A 17,875-nucleotide genomic window follows, 5' to 3' on the forward strand; every position below is an offset into this window, starting at 1 on the left:
GCGCGCAAGCATCGCACGTGGCGAGCACACGGCGGCGGCAGGGGGAACCCCAGTTCGTGTCAAGGACCTCTCGGCGCTGCGCCAACACGGCGCGATCTCAAGATGGGCCCGTTTCCAGAGCCCCGAGTTCGTTCGCTGAGTGAGGATCGCAGCCAGCGTTTGAGAGAGCCAGGCTTTTTGAGGAGGAGGTGATGGGTTCGCACCGTCAAAACAAACGCCGCCAGTTGTTGTGCCGTCGGCCCAGGCGAACGGCTGGGAACAAGCGCTGCGTCTAACGCCCTCAAGCGTCGAAAAACGAAACAAAAATGCCGGAATCAAACCTCGGCACGGATGCGCAGGCTGGAGATGTGGTGCATAGGTACATCTTATCTTTCGTATTGTAGACCCCTCACGGCTTCCCTTAATATAAAAAAGTTCTTTGAAGGTGAGGACAGGGGTTCTCCTTACCGTACAGAGGTTCAGAGCTTGAGGGTTGCAGCATAACAGCTTGAATATGCAACTTTACTGAGCAGCAAACCGTACAGCCTGGTTACTTTTGGAAAAGGCTGTACCCAGTAGGTCGAACGCACAAACGCAGGCAGCCTGCTTCAGTTCAGGCTGCGCTGAAATTAAGTTTCGTCGAGAACTCCGTGTCCCGCAAACTTTTGGCATCGGGTGTACTTCATGGGGTTATTGCCCCTGCTCATCTCGTTCTTCTCCTATTACTTCTTTCACACCCACCGTACCCTTCGTCAAAGACGTGGCTATAAGGAGCGCGGAAGTGTCGGCCACTTGTGAACGTAATTACCGCCGTCGTCTTTCTTTACCAAAAAGGCACCGCAGTTCACCAAGTTCTCACGGTGACTACAGCCGAATAGAACTCAAGAACGAAGCGGCAAATTCTCCTCAAAGAAGCCACCCAGCGAATGGCGTCGACCGATTTTCATCACGTCGCGGTTAACCAGCAGTTAACCATCTATCACGCAATAGCGTGACCGGATTATGCACGGATTAACGTTGCCGGACCGGGGTTAACCATGAATTAACAGCGACGTCATTAAAATCGGTCCACGCCATTGGCTGGCGGGCATCCTTTGAGCGGCCTTTGTCGCTTCGATCTTGAGTTCTTAAAGGAGTATAGACACTTAAGTTTTGGGTGTTTTCTAGTTTGTAATGAGGCGGTTATACATGGATTACCACGTGGTACTCTCCTACAACCACTGAACAGGCCGCTACTACCCTTTTACTAATTTCTATAGCATGGACGGCAAGAGACTGAACAGGAACCTTGCAAGAAAGCAGTGCTCCCTGCTGGTAAGCTCTTGTTTACATTATTTTCTTCGTCAATGCTATGTAATGACACAATGCATCTCCTACATTATTGCATACTTAGGTACAAGGGCGCTATTAACTTCTGAAATGACAGGTTACAAATGAGGGTGCAAACAGTGCACTGACCCTGGAGGAGCCGCTCTGGAGGCAGCAGTGCTCGGCCTTGGCTTGGATTAGCTTGGCTAGCCGGCAGACGATGACGCCGTTGTCCAGTTTGTCCAGGAAGTTGTCTGCGGTGATGTCCTCGACGTCTGCGAAAAGGGGAAGAACGCCGCATGTGTCAGCCAGAGCCACTAAACTGCATATATTCAAGGAGATTAAAACATGGCGCCGATAACACCAAAGCTAAGTGACCTCACTTTTGACGGGCATCCTCTGTGATAAAATCACGGCACCCGGCTTGCAATCAAGATGGTCATTTCGCACAAGAACGTGGCATAAAAAGAGTCATAACAAGAGACATAACAAGAAATTGACATAACATGAGTCAAGTATCGAACTTTTGTTTCTGCTACCTACCCTTAAGAAAACATCTAGTAACGATCAGAGGTAACGACCACTCATCTGGACACTGCTAAAATCTGCATTGGTGGAGTCGAAGAAAACGTTCTTCAATAAAACGCTTACAAACTTCCTTAAAAGCTCGCCACAAAAGTTTTGGCGATATTTCGCAGATAGAAAGAATGAAATAGAACAGATAGTGGATGGCGACGCAGTCGTGACAGAAAAGAAAGATATTGCAAACGTATTTAATCATTTTTTCCAATCAGTTTTCACGAAGGATAGATGTGACAGTGACGGTGATCCTTTAGTCTGCGCAATGCAATACCCAATGGAAGACCTACGCATTACAAGGGAGGGCGTGTTTCAGCATTTGCTTAGGTTGGATGCAAAAAAATCGTGTGGCCCAGATGAAATACCAACGGTATTTCTTCAACGGTACGCTGAATGGATGTCGTATTATTCGCAGCTTTTATTCGAAAAATCTTTGCGGGATCATTCAGTACCTCAGGACTGGCGCGATGCCACCGTTGTTCCGATATTTAAAAGTGGCAATAGGCTATGTGTAAACAACTACAGACCGGTCTCGCTCACTTCTGTGTGCTGTAAAGTCCTAGAGCATGCAATAGCAAAACATATTCTGTATTTTTTAGAAAAAAAAAACGATTTATTATGCCCAGTTCAGCACGGTTTCCGATCTGGCCTTTCCACGGTGACACAGCTAATCGAAACTGTACATGACCTTTGTACAGCTACAGATGAATGCCAACAGGTAGATGTTGTATGTATAGACTTTGCGAAGGCATTCGATAAAGTTGCACATCATAAACTACTTTCCAAATTGAGGAGCCTAGGAATTAGTGAAAATGTAGTATTGTGGATTCAGGCATATTTAAAAAACCGTTATCAAAGGGTCAGAATCGGGAAAAGTGAGTCGGGGAAGTGTGAAGTTGTGTCTGGAGTGCCGCAGGGGTCTGTTTTAGGCCCACTTTTGTTTTTATTGTATATTAATGATATGCCGTCTAATATTAACCCACCTGTAAAAATTAAACTATTCGCCGATGATTGTTTAATTTACACGCGTGTAGCCTGCACGGAAGATCAGATCAAACTAAATAAATGCCTACAATCATTAAACTCGTGGTGCCAAAGATGGGGCATGGTAATTAACTACAATAAATCTACATACACTCACGTAACTAAAAAACAGAACGTTATCAGATTTGAATATAATATTGGAGAAAATACCTTGGTCGAGGTGCAGAGTTTCCGATACTTAGGGGTGACAGTGACGCATAATCTACACTGGCGTATTCATATTGAGAATATCTATTCAAAAGCGTACCAGAAGCTTTGCTTTCTTAGGAGAAAACTTCCAAACGCAACTAGAGAAATTAAGTTAGTCGCCTACAAAACGTTTATACGACCAGTTCTGGAATATGCGAATGCTGTGTGGAGCCCTCACCAAAAATGCTTAAAAAAGAAGGTAGAAAGAGTACAGCGGATTTCAGCACGTTTTATATGTTCAAAGTATCGCCGTACTGACTCGGTTACAAAGATGATGCAGCAGTGTGAATTGGAAACGCTGGAAATTAGAAGAATAAAACATAGACTCAAACTTTTTTTCCAGATAATGCAAGGGACATTAAAAATAAATAAAGAACATTATGTGAAAGCGCCTCTAAAACGTGGTTCCCGGAAAAACCACAGCAGGGTACTACAGCCTATTAACACACGTACGGATGTGTACCGGTATTCTTTCTTCCCTGATGTAATTGAAATGTGGAACAAATTGCCAAGTGATGTTGTGGAGAGTATGAACGTGCAACAATTTGAGCTAGGTGTTGATATATTTTTGAGAAATGGTGTACAAATTTTGAACTCTGACTCATGATTGCTCATTTATGTATTTGTTTTTGTTCCCTCCCTGTAACGACCCTCATTTGAGGGTTAACAGTATGACCAAATAAATAAATAAAAAAAATAAATAACAAAAAAAGTCGAATTTTACGTGCAATGTTTCAATAGCTGTCGACAAGCATAATATTTTTTTTTTTTTTTCAAGAAAACCTTTACTGGCCAGTAACCAACCTCTCTATTTCCAGACTGCCAACACTGTCATAAAAGCGTAACTTATAGCTCCCCCCCCCCCATGCCTCCGGCGCTTCCTGCATTTATTTCATGCAATGCCTTTGTGCGACCACAAAGGAATTCATGAAAACAACATAAGAGTTTTTGATGTGTAATGGCACAAGAGAAATTCGTGTGAAATAACATCTGAATCTGTTGTGGTATATTTCTGCATGGGGATTAACTGCGAGACACGTCACCTGAATGGCTGATGGCCAATGACATAAGGAAATCTCTTGTATTATAGCAAAAAAGCCTCTGCTGAGATTTTATTGTTGAAAGACATGAATACCTGACTTCGTGGTGACTCAGTAATATGTCACAAGGAATACATGAACAGGACACCAGAAACTCAGCGCTCATTTTTGCAAGGGATAAGCCTTAAAGCACAGAGTTGCTCAAGAATAACAGCTGAAATCATTTTTTTTTGTCGCATAATAAGCCACTTTTGATTTAATAACATAAACTTCGTGAGCGTAAGCACAAACGAAGCCTGCTATCGCTTCTTTTCGTCGCAAAGGAGCACTGAACAGTGCAAAATTTTAACACCCTAATAGGTGTTAAATGGGCGTTCAACAGGGCTAACACACTTGGAGAAAGAGAGAGAAAGACGAAAGGCGGGGAGGTTAACCAGTATAAAAATGCACTTTAATGCACCAACGAATTCTAAGCATTTCAAGCCACATTTTCACCCACTGTTGCCACCGCATAGCAGAGCTCACCTGCCCAGCATTCCACATCAAAGCTCGCCTGGATGACAAAAAAGATCACGCGCGCCTTCACTGTGCACAGTCGTGAGTCTGAGCAACCATTCGTTAATAAATCCGAAATTATCTGTAAGAGGCACACAATTTTTTCTTTTCTATCTAGTTTTTCTTCTTGGAGTATAATGCGTAAAAATTATTCTCAATTTTAGTAGAGAATTAACAAGAAAATTTGCAACTGAGTGCAAAAAAAGCTTGTTCCTGCTTACATTTCTGAAGACTGTACGTATAGCCACGTGTACCACACACTGCAGTTCTGCGTCAGCTGCATCCGGTGCTTCGTGTCAGCGCTTAGTTGGTTTATATGCTCATGCAATCAGCTTTTTTTAACCAGTAAATGCATTCCGTATCGAAACATAACGCACTGTTTGATTCTTCCAGACATGGCCGGCAGAACCGTCGTCAGACGTGGCACTACGAGGCACAACACTAAAGCGCCACCCTTGTTTTCACGTCAATGGGCGACACACTTACGGAGGACATCGCGCAGCCACCTGGCGGCTCGTCGCTTGTCCGCTTCGAAGTGCTCCATGTCATCCTCGGCGTACGCCTCGTCCACCGTCAACCACCAACGCATGGCGACACGATTCGCTGCTTCTCCCGCAGCGCCAACGCAAGTCGAGTCGATACAGATCAAGTCAACGTGACAGCCGACACAAGTCAAGTCGACGCGAAAGCCAGCACAGGTCAAGCCGACGCGACAGCCAGCACACGTCAAGTCGACGCGACAGCCAGCACAGGTCAAGTCGACGCGAGAGTCAAGCGACTGTTGACGACGAACAGTTCAGACGCGAGGGTAAATGTTTATCGCCTCCGGAAACGGCAAGAGCTGAAGAAACGGCTTTGCTTCGGAACAGGTATACGGCACCGACACCGCAGGGGAGACTGCAAAGACACGGTTTTAAAGCCACCTCATTTACTGGCCACGAAATGAACATCAAATCAACGCGGTCATCTTCACGCCACAGCCGCATGTACTCAACGCTTAACACAGTGCTCGCGCCGCGAAAAAGCCCAGTCATATAAGTCTCGGATTAATCAACCTCCAAGCTATACCCCTGTAATTAACCATGGAAGAATCGTACAAAAAACTTTTGCCTTGAGCATTTTTCAACTTGAATCAATAAAACAAAAAGAAGCAGTCACCAATAAGCTCATAAGCCAAGTGCGCATAACAAAACTGGGCAGTAACTGATCGTAAAGCAAAAAAAAAAAAACGCCTAACGAGCGTACGAAGGAAATGAGAAGAAAAACCAAAATAGGTCATCATCATCGTCATCATGAGAGAGAACAGAACTGGCAGCGCTATCAAAGCTAATCAATACGCGCGAGGTAACTAATATAAGGAAGTTTAGTATGGATACAATCGAGCATGCAATAATGAACAAAGGTAGCCTAAAAACGGTGAAGACGAAACTAGGCAGAGGCAAAAATAATATGTATGTGCTAAGAGAGAAAGAGGGCAATGTCATTAGCAATATGGATGAGATAGTTAAAGTAGCTGAAGAGCTGTACACAAATCTATACAGTAGCGAATGTACACAGAACGTTACTGAGACAGGCAGTAGAGCACAGCAATGAGACGTCCCGCCAGTAACGTAGGAGGAAGTAAAGAAAGCCTTGGGAGCAACGCAACGGGGGAAAGCAGCTGGTGAGGAACAGGTACCAGATCTGTTGAAGGACAGAGGGGAGATTGTGCTAGAACTAGCCACCCTGTGTATGTCATGCCTTATGACCTCCAGCGTACCGGAAGCATGAAAGAACACATATAGGTATGGCAGCCTCATCATCATCATCAAGGCGATGTCATCATCAAGGCGATGTCATCATATAAGTATGGCAGCCTAACTTCATATGTAATTTTTGTGTCCGCCTGTAAAAAAGCTATTTTCCTCGTTTTCTATAACATGGAAAACTGCACAGAACCTGCATAACTAAGAAAAAAAAGTAAGTCGGTGAGAACTAGCTGTTAAACTGATTCAGGGGGCACGGCCCAGCTTTTATGACTGCGCAAGAACCAAGAACCTCGCGCAACTGCTGCACCGCCTCTTGTTATTATTTTCTTACGGGCAATTAACTCCTGCTGCCATTTAACAGCTTCGCGCGTCTCCCCCGAACAGTTGCTACTGGATGCCACCGCGGACGTATTTATCACAACAGCCAGCCAGTATTGAGACATCAGCCGCAATTAAGAGCCAAGCTCTAAACAAGGATGCCCATCTATGCTCGCTCTCAACGAGTCCCCTTTGATAAACACGAGAGCGGCGTGTGACACAGGCGCGGACTCCCCGACAGGGAGATCACGTGACGACGGCACATGTCCAGATCAGAGACATCCAGGCAGATCTCAAGATAAGTCGGTCGTGATTGATGTACAGGCGCAGAAGATGAAAGGCGGGTCAGCCAGTATCGCATTGCTGCCCGCAGATTCACCAGAATGCGGAAGGCCCGGCTGAACAAGGAACCTTACAGATAACGACCTCTGCGCGTTCTCGCCTTACGGGCTTACGGCGGACAGGGTAGAACAAATACGAAGTAACTTTCGCATGCGCTGCCGCAAATAAACAAGAACAGTAGTGCGTGTGCAGCTGTTCAGTTAATCTAAGCGTCACCTAAACTAAGTGCCCGCGAACTAAGGACTCCGTTGTGTCGAGCTGTATAGTCACCGTCATCATTAGAATCCCTCCTTACGCTGTAAGACACATAGGTGGGAACATAACATGCGAAATGCACTGGATGCCAGCGGCCAGATAAGGTACCACCTCTTCGCAGCGTTATACTGTACTGTTCTCATTTGTACAGTGCTGAAGTGCACTGTTCTGGGGGCGGTGGTGTAAATGTACAGGCGGTAATAGCCTTACAGTGGCCTGTCGGTAATTGCACCGTCTGAGTCACTGATTTACGTGACTGCGTCTCTGCCACTCTTTCATAAGGCCAGTGTCCTCTAAAAACTGCTAGAGTGCCTGTGACACTGATCGCTTCTCAATCGGAAGCCCTCGGGTACATGATGCGAGAGACGCGTGCAATGTTCTGTACTGTATTCCATTGTATTTCAATGGACCACACAGAAGCAGCGGCTGAAATGGGGTACACACAACCTCAAGTTAGAGAGCTTCAATATCCTTTAATGCAGCCATAGAAGCTCCTTCCAAATCGCAGTACGCTGAGATAGTAGCCGCCAAGCCAGGCGAACTGGGCCTTCCTTCAAGCGCAGCCAAAAAAGACGCTCTTGACACACCTATCGGTTATAAGGAAAGCTGTTGCACCCCCTTAAACACCCAGCGCCTACAACGACGTCTGCTGGAACAAATGTCGCTTAACGCGTATTACCACTCGAAACAAAGCGGGCGCTCATATCTTGGCTGCTTTCGTCAACTACTCTCCCCCACAGTCTTACCGCACCGTGCACAGCACTGAGGGTGCTATTTCGGGTAAAAGCCTTCTCTACGCACAAGCCTCGGACGGCGACCGTTATAGCGAAAAGGAAAAAAAAAAAGAAAAAAGAGGGTACACGAAGGCCCTGGTTCACAGCTGTTCCCGTCTGTAACGATCCGAGATATCCCTCTTCTTCCGCGTGTCGCTTCGGTGTCGGTGGGAACGGCCCAGAATGTCCCCGACTTTGTGAGGGAGGCGGAGAAGATGAACTGCTCTGAGCGATGCGCTTGGAAGAGCGGGTCTAGACCGCGTCAGGAACTGGAAAGTCCCGAGAAGAGAGGAGACCGCGTGAGGGACCATATAGTATGCTGTATAGTAGTGATGGAGGAGAGCGCTGAGTGAGACGGCTTTAGCAGGGAACGCGCAATGATGAATGCATGCAGCGACATCTGGAGACGAAAATATTGACTCGAAGGTTCGGATTAGGGCATGCAAGCTGGGGGTACATAAACTTTTCCAAGAACGGCGCTCGGCGCGTCGCCCACGCCACATAAATCTGGAGAAACGCTTTTAGCTTGCGCGGCTGCAATATGTGGCACCGCATGGCGCTGAAAATCAAAAACTACCACAAAAGTTTTGAAATTGAATGCTGCTCACAAATACGACGTCAGGTCGTCGCAAATGTCTTCGACCGAGCATAATGACGAAAACAAAAATAAGTCAACGAGGAACGGGATAAGACTTTGTAAGTCTAGGAACACAGCACGCAACCTCCTCAAGAACAGATTACAAATCGCCTACCATCTTGGAAAACTCGAATATGCAGCCATACAAATAAGCCTGCTACTCGAGCTCAAGTCTTCCATGTCTGCAAATGCGGGCTCTAGGCTCTGTTTTGTTGCCCGCAATAGCCAAATAACAACAGCCTCAGCGCCTATACTCTACTAAGACTACTGAACCTGCTCAGTGGAAGCCGAATAAAACCGTGCACTTAACACCCGCTGCATGCACCTGTACAGAAACAAGTCTGCAAAGAATCAAATCCGCTAAGACTAACTGGCCATCGGTAAATAGTTCTACGCATTACATGTTCTGCCTCTCTTCTCCTCTTCACCATTTTAACCCTCGTATCCTAACCATAGATCCGGTTGTTACGCTGCGTTGAAGAAGCGGGCCGGGCATCACGTAATCTGCGTGTTCAGTCCCCTCGTTTTCAATTACATAGCTCGCTGTGCTGTCCTGCATTTATTTTCACGCCTTTTCGTTTTCCTCCAAGTATCTGCTGCACAGGCGAGCACTGCCTAAATACATTACAAGTTCAGTCGAACACAACTCAAGAATGAAGCGGCTTTTCCCCGGCAAATGACTCCAGGTGCTTCAGACCCCAGGTGCTTCAGAGCTGCGCTCCAATAAGCAAAACTGCGCGGGCAGCACCCCACATTTATTTTATTTTAATTCCCTGTATTCGCACATAGTGTATATTGTCGCCCTACCCCGATCCTTTCTTTCCCTCTCCGTGTCCTCTCGCCGTCTCATTTTATTCCCGCTAGCCGCGGCTCAGGTGCTTCAGGCTTTGATGGCAGGTGCCGCGGCTAGCAACATCTTTTCCCTTCATATTTTATTTTCTTATTGCCAATAAATAGCCACTAACAACAACATTTCAGGCAATGTTACCACTCTCTCACCACAACGTTAACTTTCGTGCTTCGTTAATTTTCTTCTTGAACTTAGTATCACTCCAACTCGACACCCAGTATATACGGCATGCATTTCAAGGACACTGACCCTTTTTCGGCTAAAACCGAATTTCGAAAATTGAATTCGGCGTATACGTTTACGTTTACCAGCCTTCGTCGGTTTCAACGAGAAATTCAATCACCTAATTACGGTTTATGGTTTATGGGGGTTTAACGTCCCAAAGCAACTCAGGCTATGAGGGACGCCGTAGTGAAGGGCTCCGGACACTTAGACCACCTGGGGTTCTTTAACGTGCACTGACATCGAACAGTACACGGGCCTCTACAATTTCGCCTCCATCGAAATTCGACCACCCCGGCCGGGATCGAACCCGCGTCTTTCGGGTCAGCAGCCGAGCGCCGTAACGACTGAGTCACCATGGCGGAATCACCTAATTACAGCCCGCCGCAGCATGCATGGCACGCTATAAGGCCAATAACTCTAAAGACAGAGAGAACATTCAAACGGTCGACCCGCCCTGCGCAATACACGAGGAAATGTTAGAGGCTGGCCCGGAGGTTAGACGCTGGGAGGCGGCGGACACAGCAGTTATGCGGAAATATACGCCGGGGCTGGCCGTCTCTCCTATCACTTCCTCGACGAAGGCGGCCACTCCCGTGTCTCGCTAAATATATATACGACCCGCGGCCCCTGGCCCGAAACGAACGACTTCTACGTCGCCCGGAGTGTCCCGGGAAAGTGCGCGCGGCCGTTTCCTGCGAATTTCTCCCAGCTCTCATTGCACCTTTCTTTTTCTTTGTGGGTGTGAAAAAAAAAAAAAAAATCGGCCAAGAACCGCCGTCATGGGACACTGGTAACTCAAAAAAAAAATTTTTGTTCCTAGTGAAATTAGGGTATATGGTTTTCTGTGGCTACGCATATTCATTTCGGAAGGAAATGGATATTTATATCGAAAAAATTTGGGGTTTAAAAAGGATTTCTTCCCGCCATCCATGCGGTTTAAGCGGCCCCTGGCCCGAAACGAACGACTTCTACGTCGCCCGGAGTGTCCCGGGAAAGTGCGCGCCGCCGTTTCCTGCGAATTTCTCCCAGCTCTCACTGCACCTTTCCTTTCTTTTTCTTTGTGGGTGTGAAAAAAAAAAATCGGCCAAGAACCGCCGTCATGGGACACTGGTAACTGAAAAAAAAATTTTGTTCCTAGTGAAATTAGGGTATATGGTTTTCTGTGGCTACGCATATTCATTTCGGAAGGAAATGGATATTTATATCGAAAAAATTTGGGGTTTAAAAAGGATTTCTTCCCGCCATCCATGCGGTTTAAGTTCGTAACGCTGACGACGCAGTCAGATTTACGGACTCCGTGACCATGGCTGGTAGATAGATGGCGCTGTGGTGTAGCCTCAGAGATCAGCGCAGGAAAAGAGTTACTGCCGTGACCGCACTTTGCGGTCGAGAGTACGGTCAATGGCGGCAGTACCTGTATTTTATTTTGCTAGCTTTTTCTTAGCTTATAAAAGCTCAGTTTTCAACGAACGTAGCGAGTTGTGTGCGTACAATGCGGCCGATAAAACGACACGACGCTCAGTACAAAACACTACAGGACGCGAGTGCTCGAAAACTGGAACGCTACAAAATCTCAGAGATAAGAAATCTTATGTTTATGCAGCTAAGAAAACACTGAAAAACCAGATAGGCAATGACGCGAGCTTTCGCAAGAGTTCGAATGATGAGAAAGCAGAGGAAACAAACGAGCAAAAAATTGGCAATGGCTTAGCTCGGCTATGCCAGGGTATACGTAGCGAAAGCGAACGTAACGATGAGGCAAGCGGTGTGACGTCATAACAAACGGCGGCGAGGCGCGCGGTGTTACGTCATGCCAGATGGCGCGGTGAGCGCGCGGCGTCCGCCAGCTGCGGCGGTTGCTAGGCAACGGCTCAGGGTCGGTCTGTGTGCCTCCTCGGAGCACCGCCACAGCGAAATCGCAAGTTCGTGGCCAACGTAGCTTTCGATACAATAAATAAATACGTTACAGGAGTGCCATCCGAAAACCTGGTGCAAGCCAATTTCATTTAAAGCAAGCAACAATAAGACAAGCGTTTAAAATGCAGCAATGACAACCACGGCATATTTCGGCTGCACCCCTCCCCCTACCTTCCTGACCTCAATGACTGAGGCAACCTGCCACAGCGGCGCTTTCGCTACGGGCGCACCTTAACCTTGCGCCGAGAAATTCTATTACCCTGGTAGACAGCAAGGCTTCTAGAAAGCCGGTGAGGCAGGCTGGAAAAGCGTAGGCGTTTTAGAGGAAAGGTATGGCACATTCGAATCGGGGAGAACTCGTCGTTAGACGGTTTGCACATGCACTGTCGCGGAAATGGACATGGAGAAGGCACGCAATGCGGAAGGCCGCTAAGCAATGGTTCATTAAAGGACTATGACGCCTAACTTTTGGGCCTAAGTTTTCTTCTTTGTAACGATGCGTAAGACATTATATAGATTGATCATCACGTGGTATCCTCGTACGACCACTAAATAATTAATACTCTAATTTATTTCTCCAGCTGTTTCAGTTTCAACAGCCGAACGATGACTGTGACGTCACAGAGAGGTTATAGGTCACGTGAGGCATGAAAAACGGCAATATAATGGTGCTTCTACGTTCGTTCTCACTCTGGCTCTTGAGGAATGCCGGCTTAAGCACTGTAGTGAATTAAAATGAGCAAGCAACGATTATATCGCAGTTTTTCCATGCCTCACGTGACAGATAACCACACTTTGACGTCACAGCCTTGGTTCGGCTGTTGAGAAACCGAAACCGAGAGAGCATGACGCAAAAATCGACTATAAATGATTTAGCGATCCTAGGCAAATACCACACGGTGATTCATGCATAGTAGTGTCTTCGGCATCACTTTAGAGAAGAAACATGCCACCAAAATTAAGTGTTTATACTCATTTAAGGTAGCGGAGTGGAAACCGAAAGAGCGCATACGTAGCAGGAAGAGACAAAAAGTAAGGTGGGCGGATGAGATGTTAATGTTAGCGGAGGCAAGATGGCCGAAGCAGGCACAATACAGGGTTAATGGGAGAGACACGGAAGAGGCCTTTGTACTGCAGCGTAGTCCGGCTGATGATGATGATGATGACAAGTGCTTTCTACAGGTACACCGATCACATCGTCATCTGAACGCGAGACGTACACAAAACTGCTAGACTTCGCTACAGTGAATGGACAAGTTGTCGCCTTTTTATTTTGGTCTACCACAAGGTTTTGCGTTCTCAAAATCATGCCGTTAGCTCCCATGTACTCGAAATGAGGTCGTAAGTAAAAACCCAATGCACGCGGGTCCCGACGCAGCATCAGCGTTTCAAGGTCACCACTGACTGAATCTCACTACAACGACTCAACATAGCCAAGTCCTTCCTAATCAGGTCACCCCTGAAACATTCAGTCGCTGGACGAACAACGCACCGAACACGCTACACAAGAGGAAAGCGGTTGAGGAGCGTTAGCAACGCGCTAGAAAAAATCAAATAGAACAGGTGACAAAAATGAAACGGCGGTCTGCCTCTACCGCGAAACACGCATTCTCGACACGACACGCCACGAGAGCACACAACACGACACGACTGCAACACGCACTCGTTACGACGCCGACGGACGGCGACGACGAACAGGCCACTCACAGCGGTCGACAGTATCCCAGGTCGGCCGGCAGGCTGGTTATCCGCGGGCACGTATAATACAGAGCAAAAAGCACAGCGCGAGACACCACAGCACACCCGAGAGAGCTCGAACAACCACCCGATCTTACAAGAAGCGTCGCATTACTAACTACGTCGCAGTACAACTACACGAGTACTACAATTAGAACGCGCACACGAACAACGAACGATGCGGCCGCAATCAGACACCGACTACGACGAAGAGGCAAGCCCGTCGTGATGCCTGCACCACCGCCGACGACTCGCTTTGCACTGACAAGCGAGCAAAGGCGGCGTCGTCGGTAACATCTCGCTCGCTTTGGCGCGAGCCGGTGCGACGCCCAAACAACTCCTAACGGGGCAAAAGAAATAAAAAAATGAAAGGCAACGAGCGAAAAATACTAAGCACGCAGAAAGAAAAGACGAGAGCGAAATCAGTGCGAGCGACGGGGCGTCTTCCTGCGCGTTGTCGGCGACGGAGACGGGAGGGAGGGGGCGATGAACAGAATGCAGAATTAAGAGCTGCAGATATGTGTGCCGACGAACAACTGCGGCATACACACAGACACAGAGAACGACCCCACCAGCGCCACACTAAGCGCCAACGTGCCAAAGCAAAGGGTAGTGGGTAAAAAAGCCCCTCCCCCGCCTCCCCCCGCATCAGAAGGAGAGCTGGGGAGGTTGTACGCCCTTGCGCAACACCGCGGTACAACCACCTCCGCCGTTCGTGTTTTTTTTTTTTTTCCCCGAGACAAACGCACACAGGCCCTATGCCGTGTCAGCGCCCGCGCACACCACGGGACGAGGCGCGAACGGAGCGCTGTTGCAGGTAGGAGGAGAGAAGAAAGAGGGAGGGAGGAGGGGGGGACAGGTGCTCATTTCGCTTAGCGCTCTGCGAGAGAGACACGCGTCGGCGATATTCCGCCTGCTACGCCCGTCCCAGCAGAAAAGGGTGAAACAGAACATCCGACTGTTAAGAACCCACAGCTACAAGTGCAAGCGAGGAGCCTTTACACGCCGCAGAGGGGGAGAAAGAAAGAGAAATTGAGAGAAAGAGAGAGAGCGAAGCGACAAGGCAAGGCCGACAGGGAAATAATGAAAGCAGCCCGAATCAGCATATCGCAGTCAAAGCGAGGAAGACAGCTCTCAGGAACGTGCCGGGTCTTCCAACCCACGTAGTAGAGTCTTTCCCCCTCTCTTTCTTTTTCCCCCTCACCGTTAAGCTGCGACGCCGCGGCCTACCCGTCCGCACGTGAGAAAGCGCTGCGCCGAACCGAAAGTGGGAGGGAACGGGGTTTATTACAAAGCGGTGGCGGAACGCATAGCTCTTGTTCCGTCTTACCTCGGCGGTGCTTTTGTCTTTGCAAGTGGGCGAGCTTTTTTTCCCTTCTCGTATTTTTTTAGCGTGCGTTAGTTGCAGGAGACGCCCGCGGAACGTCGCAGCTTCTTCCATTCATTAGCTTCTCTTCTTTTTTTCTTTTTTTTTCTTTTTGGGGAGAGCGGGCAAATGTGTTACGCGAGCGAAACCGCTGCTCGCTTCTCGGCCGTCGCCTTCACAAGTGGAGCGCTCCTCGCCTCTCGGGCTGAGGTCAACAGATGTTCCGACGACGACGCCTCCGCTGAGTCGGCGCGTAAGAAAAACGCGGCCGCAGGAGGAAAGAGGGAGGTGCGTATGCGGTGACGGAATACCGTAGTTTACTTCGCGTAACCCGCGATGCTAGAATGACTATGAGAGACCAAGAAGGAAACCTCTTCCCACCACAGGTGTCTCTTGGAGGACAACTAGAGTCTAGAAGTAAGCATCTGAACAGCATCCGAACACGGAACCTGAACGCGGGACCGCCATTACAAAGACTGCCCACCCATAGCCTTTTGGCTATAAAGTCGATAGACTCTCTACAGACTAATCTCATAGACTAGTCTATAGGCAATACAGATGCTATAGACAGACTATGGGCAATCTATAGATCTATGGCCATACGCTTTCAGTAGACTCTTCTATAGACAGTGTATTGACTACGATTAAACAAAAGGAAATATCTATAGGAAGACAACAGAGTCTATACGAAGTCTATAGACTGTCTATAGAACATTTCTGTGGGGGCTCCACGCGGGGCCAGTAAACAGGTTCTCTAAAAGAGTCCTAAGACAGGTCCTGGACGCAGGTTCTGCACGCAGGTCCTAGACGCAGGCCCTAGACGCAGGTCCTAGACGCAGGTCCTATATCTGGGACCTGTAAATAGGTCCTCTAAAAAGATACTACGAACAGATTCTGCAAAATGGATCCTGTCAGCGGAGAGAGAGAGAGAGAGACTCTTTAATGAAATACAGAGAATTTAGCCGGCGTTAAAAAATCGCTGGCATGCTACTCTGCGTAGGGAGGGGAATTTGGGAGACAAAGACAGAAGGAGAGCAGCGTGGAAGAGGTAAAAAAAAAAAGCGGAGGAAGGCAGGACAGTTAAAGAGCGACATATGATTTCTACAAAAAGCAACACCACTAGCAGAATTCTGCGCGTTTCTAAATGCCAGCTATAGGCTGCTCTTAATAATTTATGTTATTTTCGGCAGAAAATGTGAAAGCAACAGTCAAATGGCCTTGAAGCGAAACCAGACGAGATACTCTCTGGCCCCCCTGTGGCCCGTCTTCCTGGAGTCATCAGGTGGTGTACCGACCGCCTCAACCTGGCTCACGATGGCCTGGGTTCGAACCTCGGATCAGACTAAACATTCTTCAGTTGAATGTTCGATTATGCTGATTCAGTTTTCCCTGCCGCTACGATGAGATGGACGTCGTTATCAGGAATGCAGGCATTACAGACCTGGCCTACATAGACAAAAAATTTTCAAGAGAGTTTGCGCAAAGACCCTGCGACTAAATACACCAAACTGAACCCAACAAGGTCAACAAGGTGTCTTGCCTTCGTTCGCACATCAATTCAAGGCGTTAATTTAGCACTGCGACGACTAACGAACGGTTCGATAGGGCATTTCTTCACTACTGTAAGGTTAACTAAGTCGCTTCGCACGCCAAAACCGATTTAAAATGCCCGTTCTCCCAATGTTTCCGACAGCCTACGAAACACACGTTCCCCCGTGTCCATTATCCGAGCGACACATTAGCACCTAAATGACTGGCTCGAAAACTCGACACCGTTAACGGCAGGAATGCGATTTGGCTGAGCATCGTCTCACGTGGAACAGCGCCAGCTTGCTCCGTTCACCAGCGGGAACACCCTATGCTCGCAAATGGAGCAGCTGTGAAGCGCGCTCTAATAGAGGTCAAGACGACGGCTAGGCCGCCGTTGGCCGCGCACCGGGTGTCAGCGTTCAATCATCGCCGGGAATACAGATGCTTCGCTGTGGCAAAAAAAAAAAGCGCGCCGAGTGCACGAAAGCTGGAGCTTAAAAAAGAAACACAGAAAATGTAAGAAGCGGCGCCGACAACCGTACCTGCCTCGCTGCATTGGCGCAAACGCCGACTGACTTAAAGGTGCACTGAAGATTGGTTTGTTTTGTTGGGGTTTAACGTCCCAAAGCGACTGAGGCTATGAGAGACGCCGTAGTGAAGGGCTCCGGAAATTTCGACCACCTGGGGTTCTTTAACGTGCACTGACATCGCACAGCACACGGGCCTCTAGAATTTCGTCTTCATCGAAATTCAGCCGCCGCGGCCGGGATCGAATCCGCGTCTTTCGGGGCAGCAGCCGAGCGCCGTGGTGCACTGAAGAGGATTCTGAACTCGTCTTTCTGCCGCGGGAACTCGATCTACACGTTCCTAGCATTCTTAGAAACTTCGACTTATTGTCCTGTGTGGCCGATTCCCGTAATTAAATCGAATTAATGTCCGGCTCCCGCCTTTACTTTTTTGAATTCTCCCCGTACGGTGGGCGGAGTCGACCAACGCGTGGAGTGCCTTACAGCCAGCTCCGTGGAGGCTTTGCTTTCGCTTTATTTTCTTTTTTAGGTTTCCGTGAATAAATACTAGTTTTATTCGCAGATAATATAGCCGCAAAATAAGCCCGCAGAAATAAAAATACGCGCGGACTATTTGCTACTACGGATTACTACGTATTACTCCGCCGATGGCAGAGCGGCAAGCCGCCACGGGACTGGGTGAAAGGCACTGCACGCCTTGGTCGACTCCGCCCACCGTACGGGGAGAATTGAAATAAAGGCGAGAGCCGGACGTTAATTCGATTTAATTAGGGAAATCGGCCACACAGGGCAATAAGTCGCAGTTTCTAAGAATGCTGGGAACATGTAGATGGAGTTCCCGCGGCAGAAAGACGAGTTCAGATTCATCTTCAGTGCACCTTTAAGAAACACCCGTTGTCATCAGTAGAAGATGCATGGTCACGTGCCGTTAGCATGCAACAGCACTCGTCTGCAGA

At 48.1% G+C, this 17,875-nt stretch overlaps 1 protein-coding gene across 1 annotated transcript in view; it reads right to left on the reverse strand.

The window, feature by feature from the left end:
• The window catches only part of LOC149328695 (uncharacterized), a 186,011-nt gene that overhangs the window by 26,856 nt on the left and 141,280 nt on the right, over positions 1–17,875 (reverse strand). Inside the window, exon 4 of the mRNA XM_089559643.1 lies at positions 1,438–1,562. Coding sequence (XP_089415769.1) covers positions 1,438–1,562 — 125 coding nt within the window. The remainder of the gene's footprint in view (positions 1–1,437; positions 1,563–17,875) is intronic.

Source organism: Amblyomma mixtum, chromosome 9, assembly GCF_055824585.1.
Source record: "Amblyomma mixtum isolate Tamu chromosome 9, ASM5582458v1, whole genome shotgun sequence".
Lineage (NCBI taxonomy): Eukaryota > Metazoa > Arthropoda > Arachnida > Ixodida > Ixodidae > Amblyomma > Amblyomma mixtum.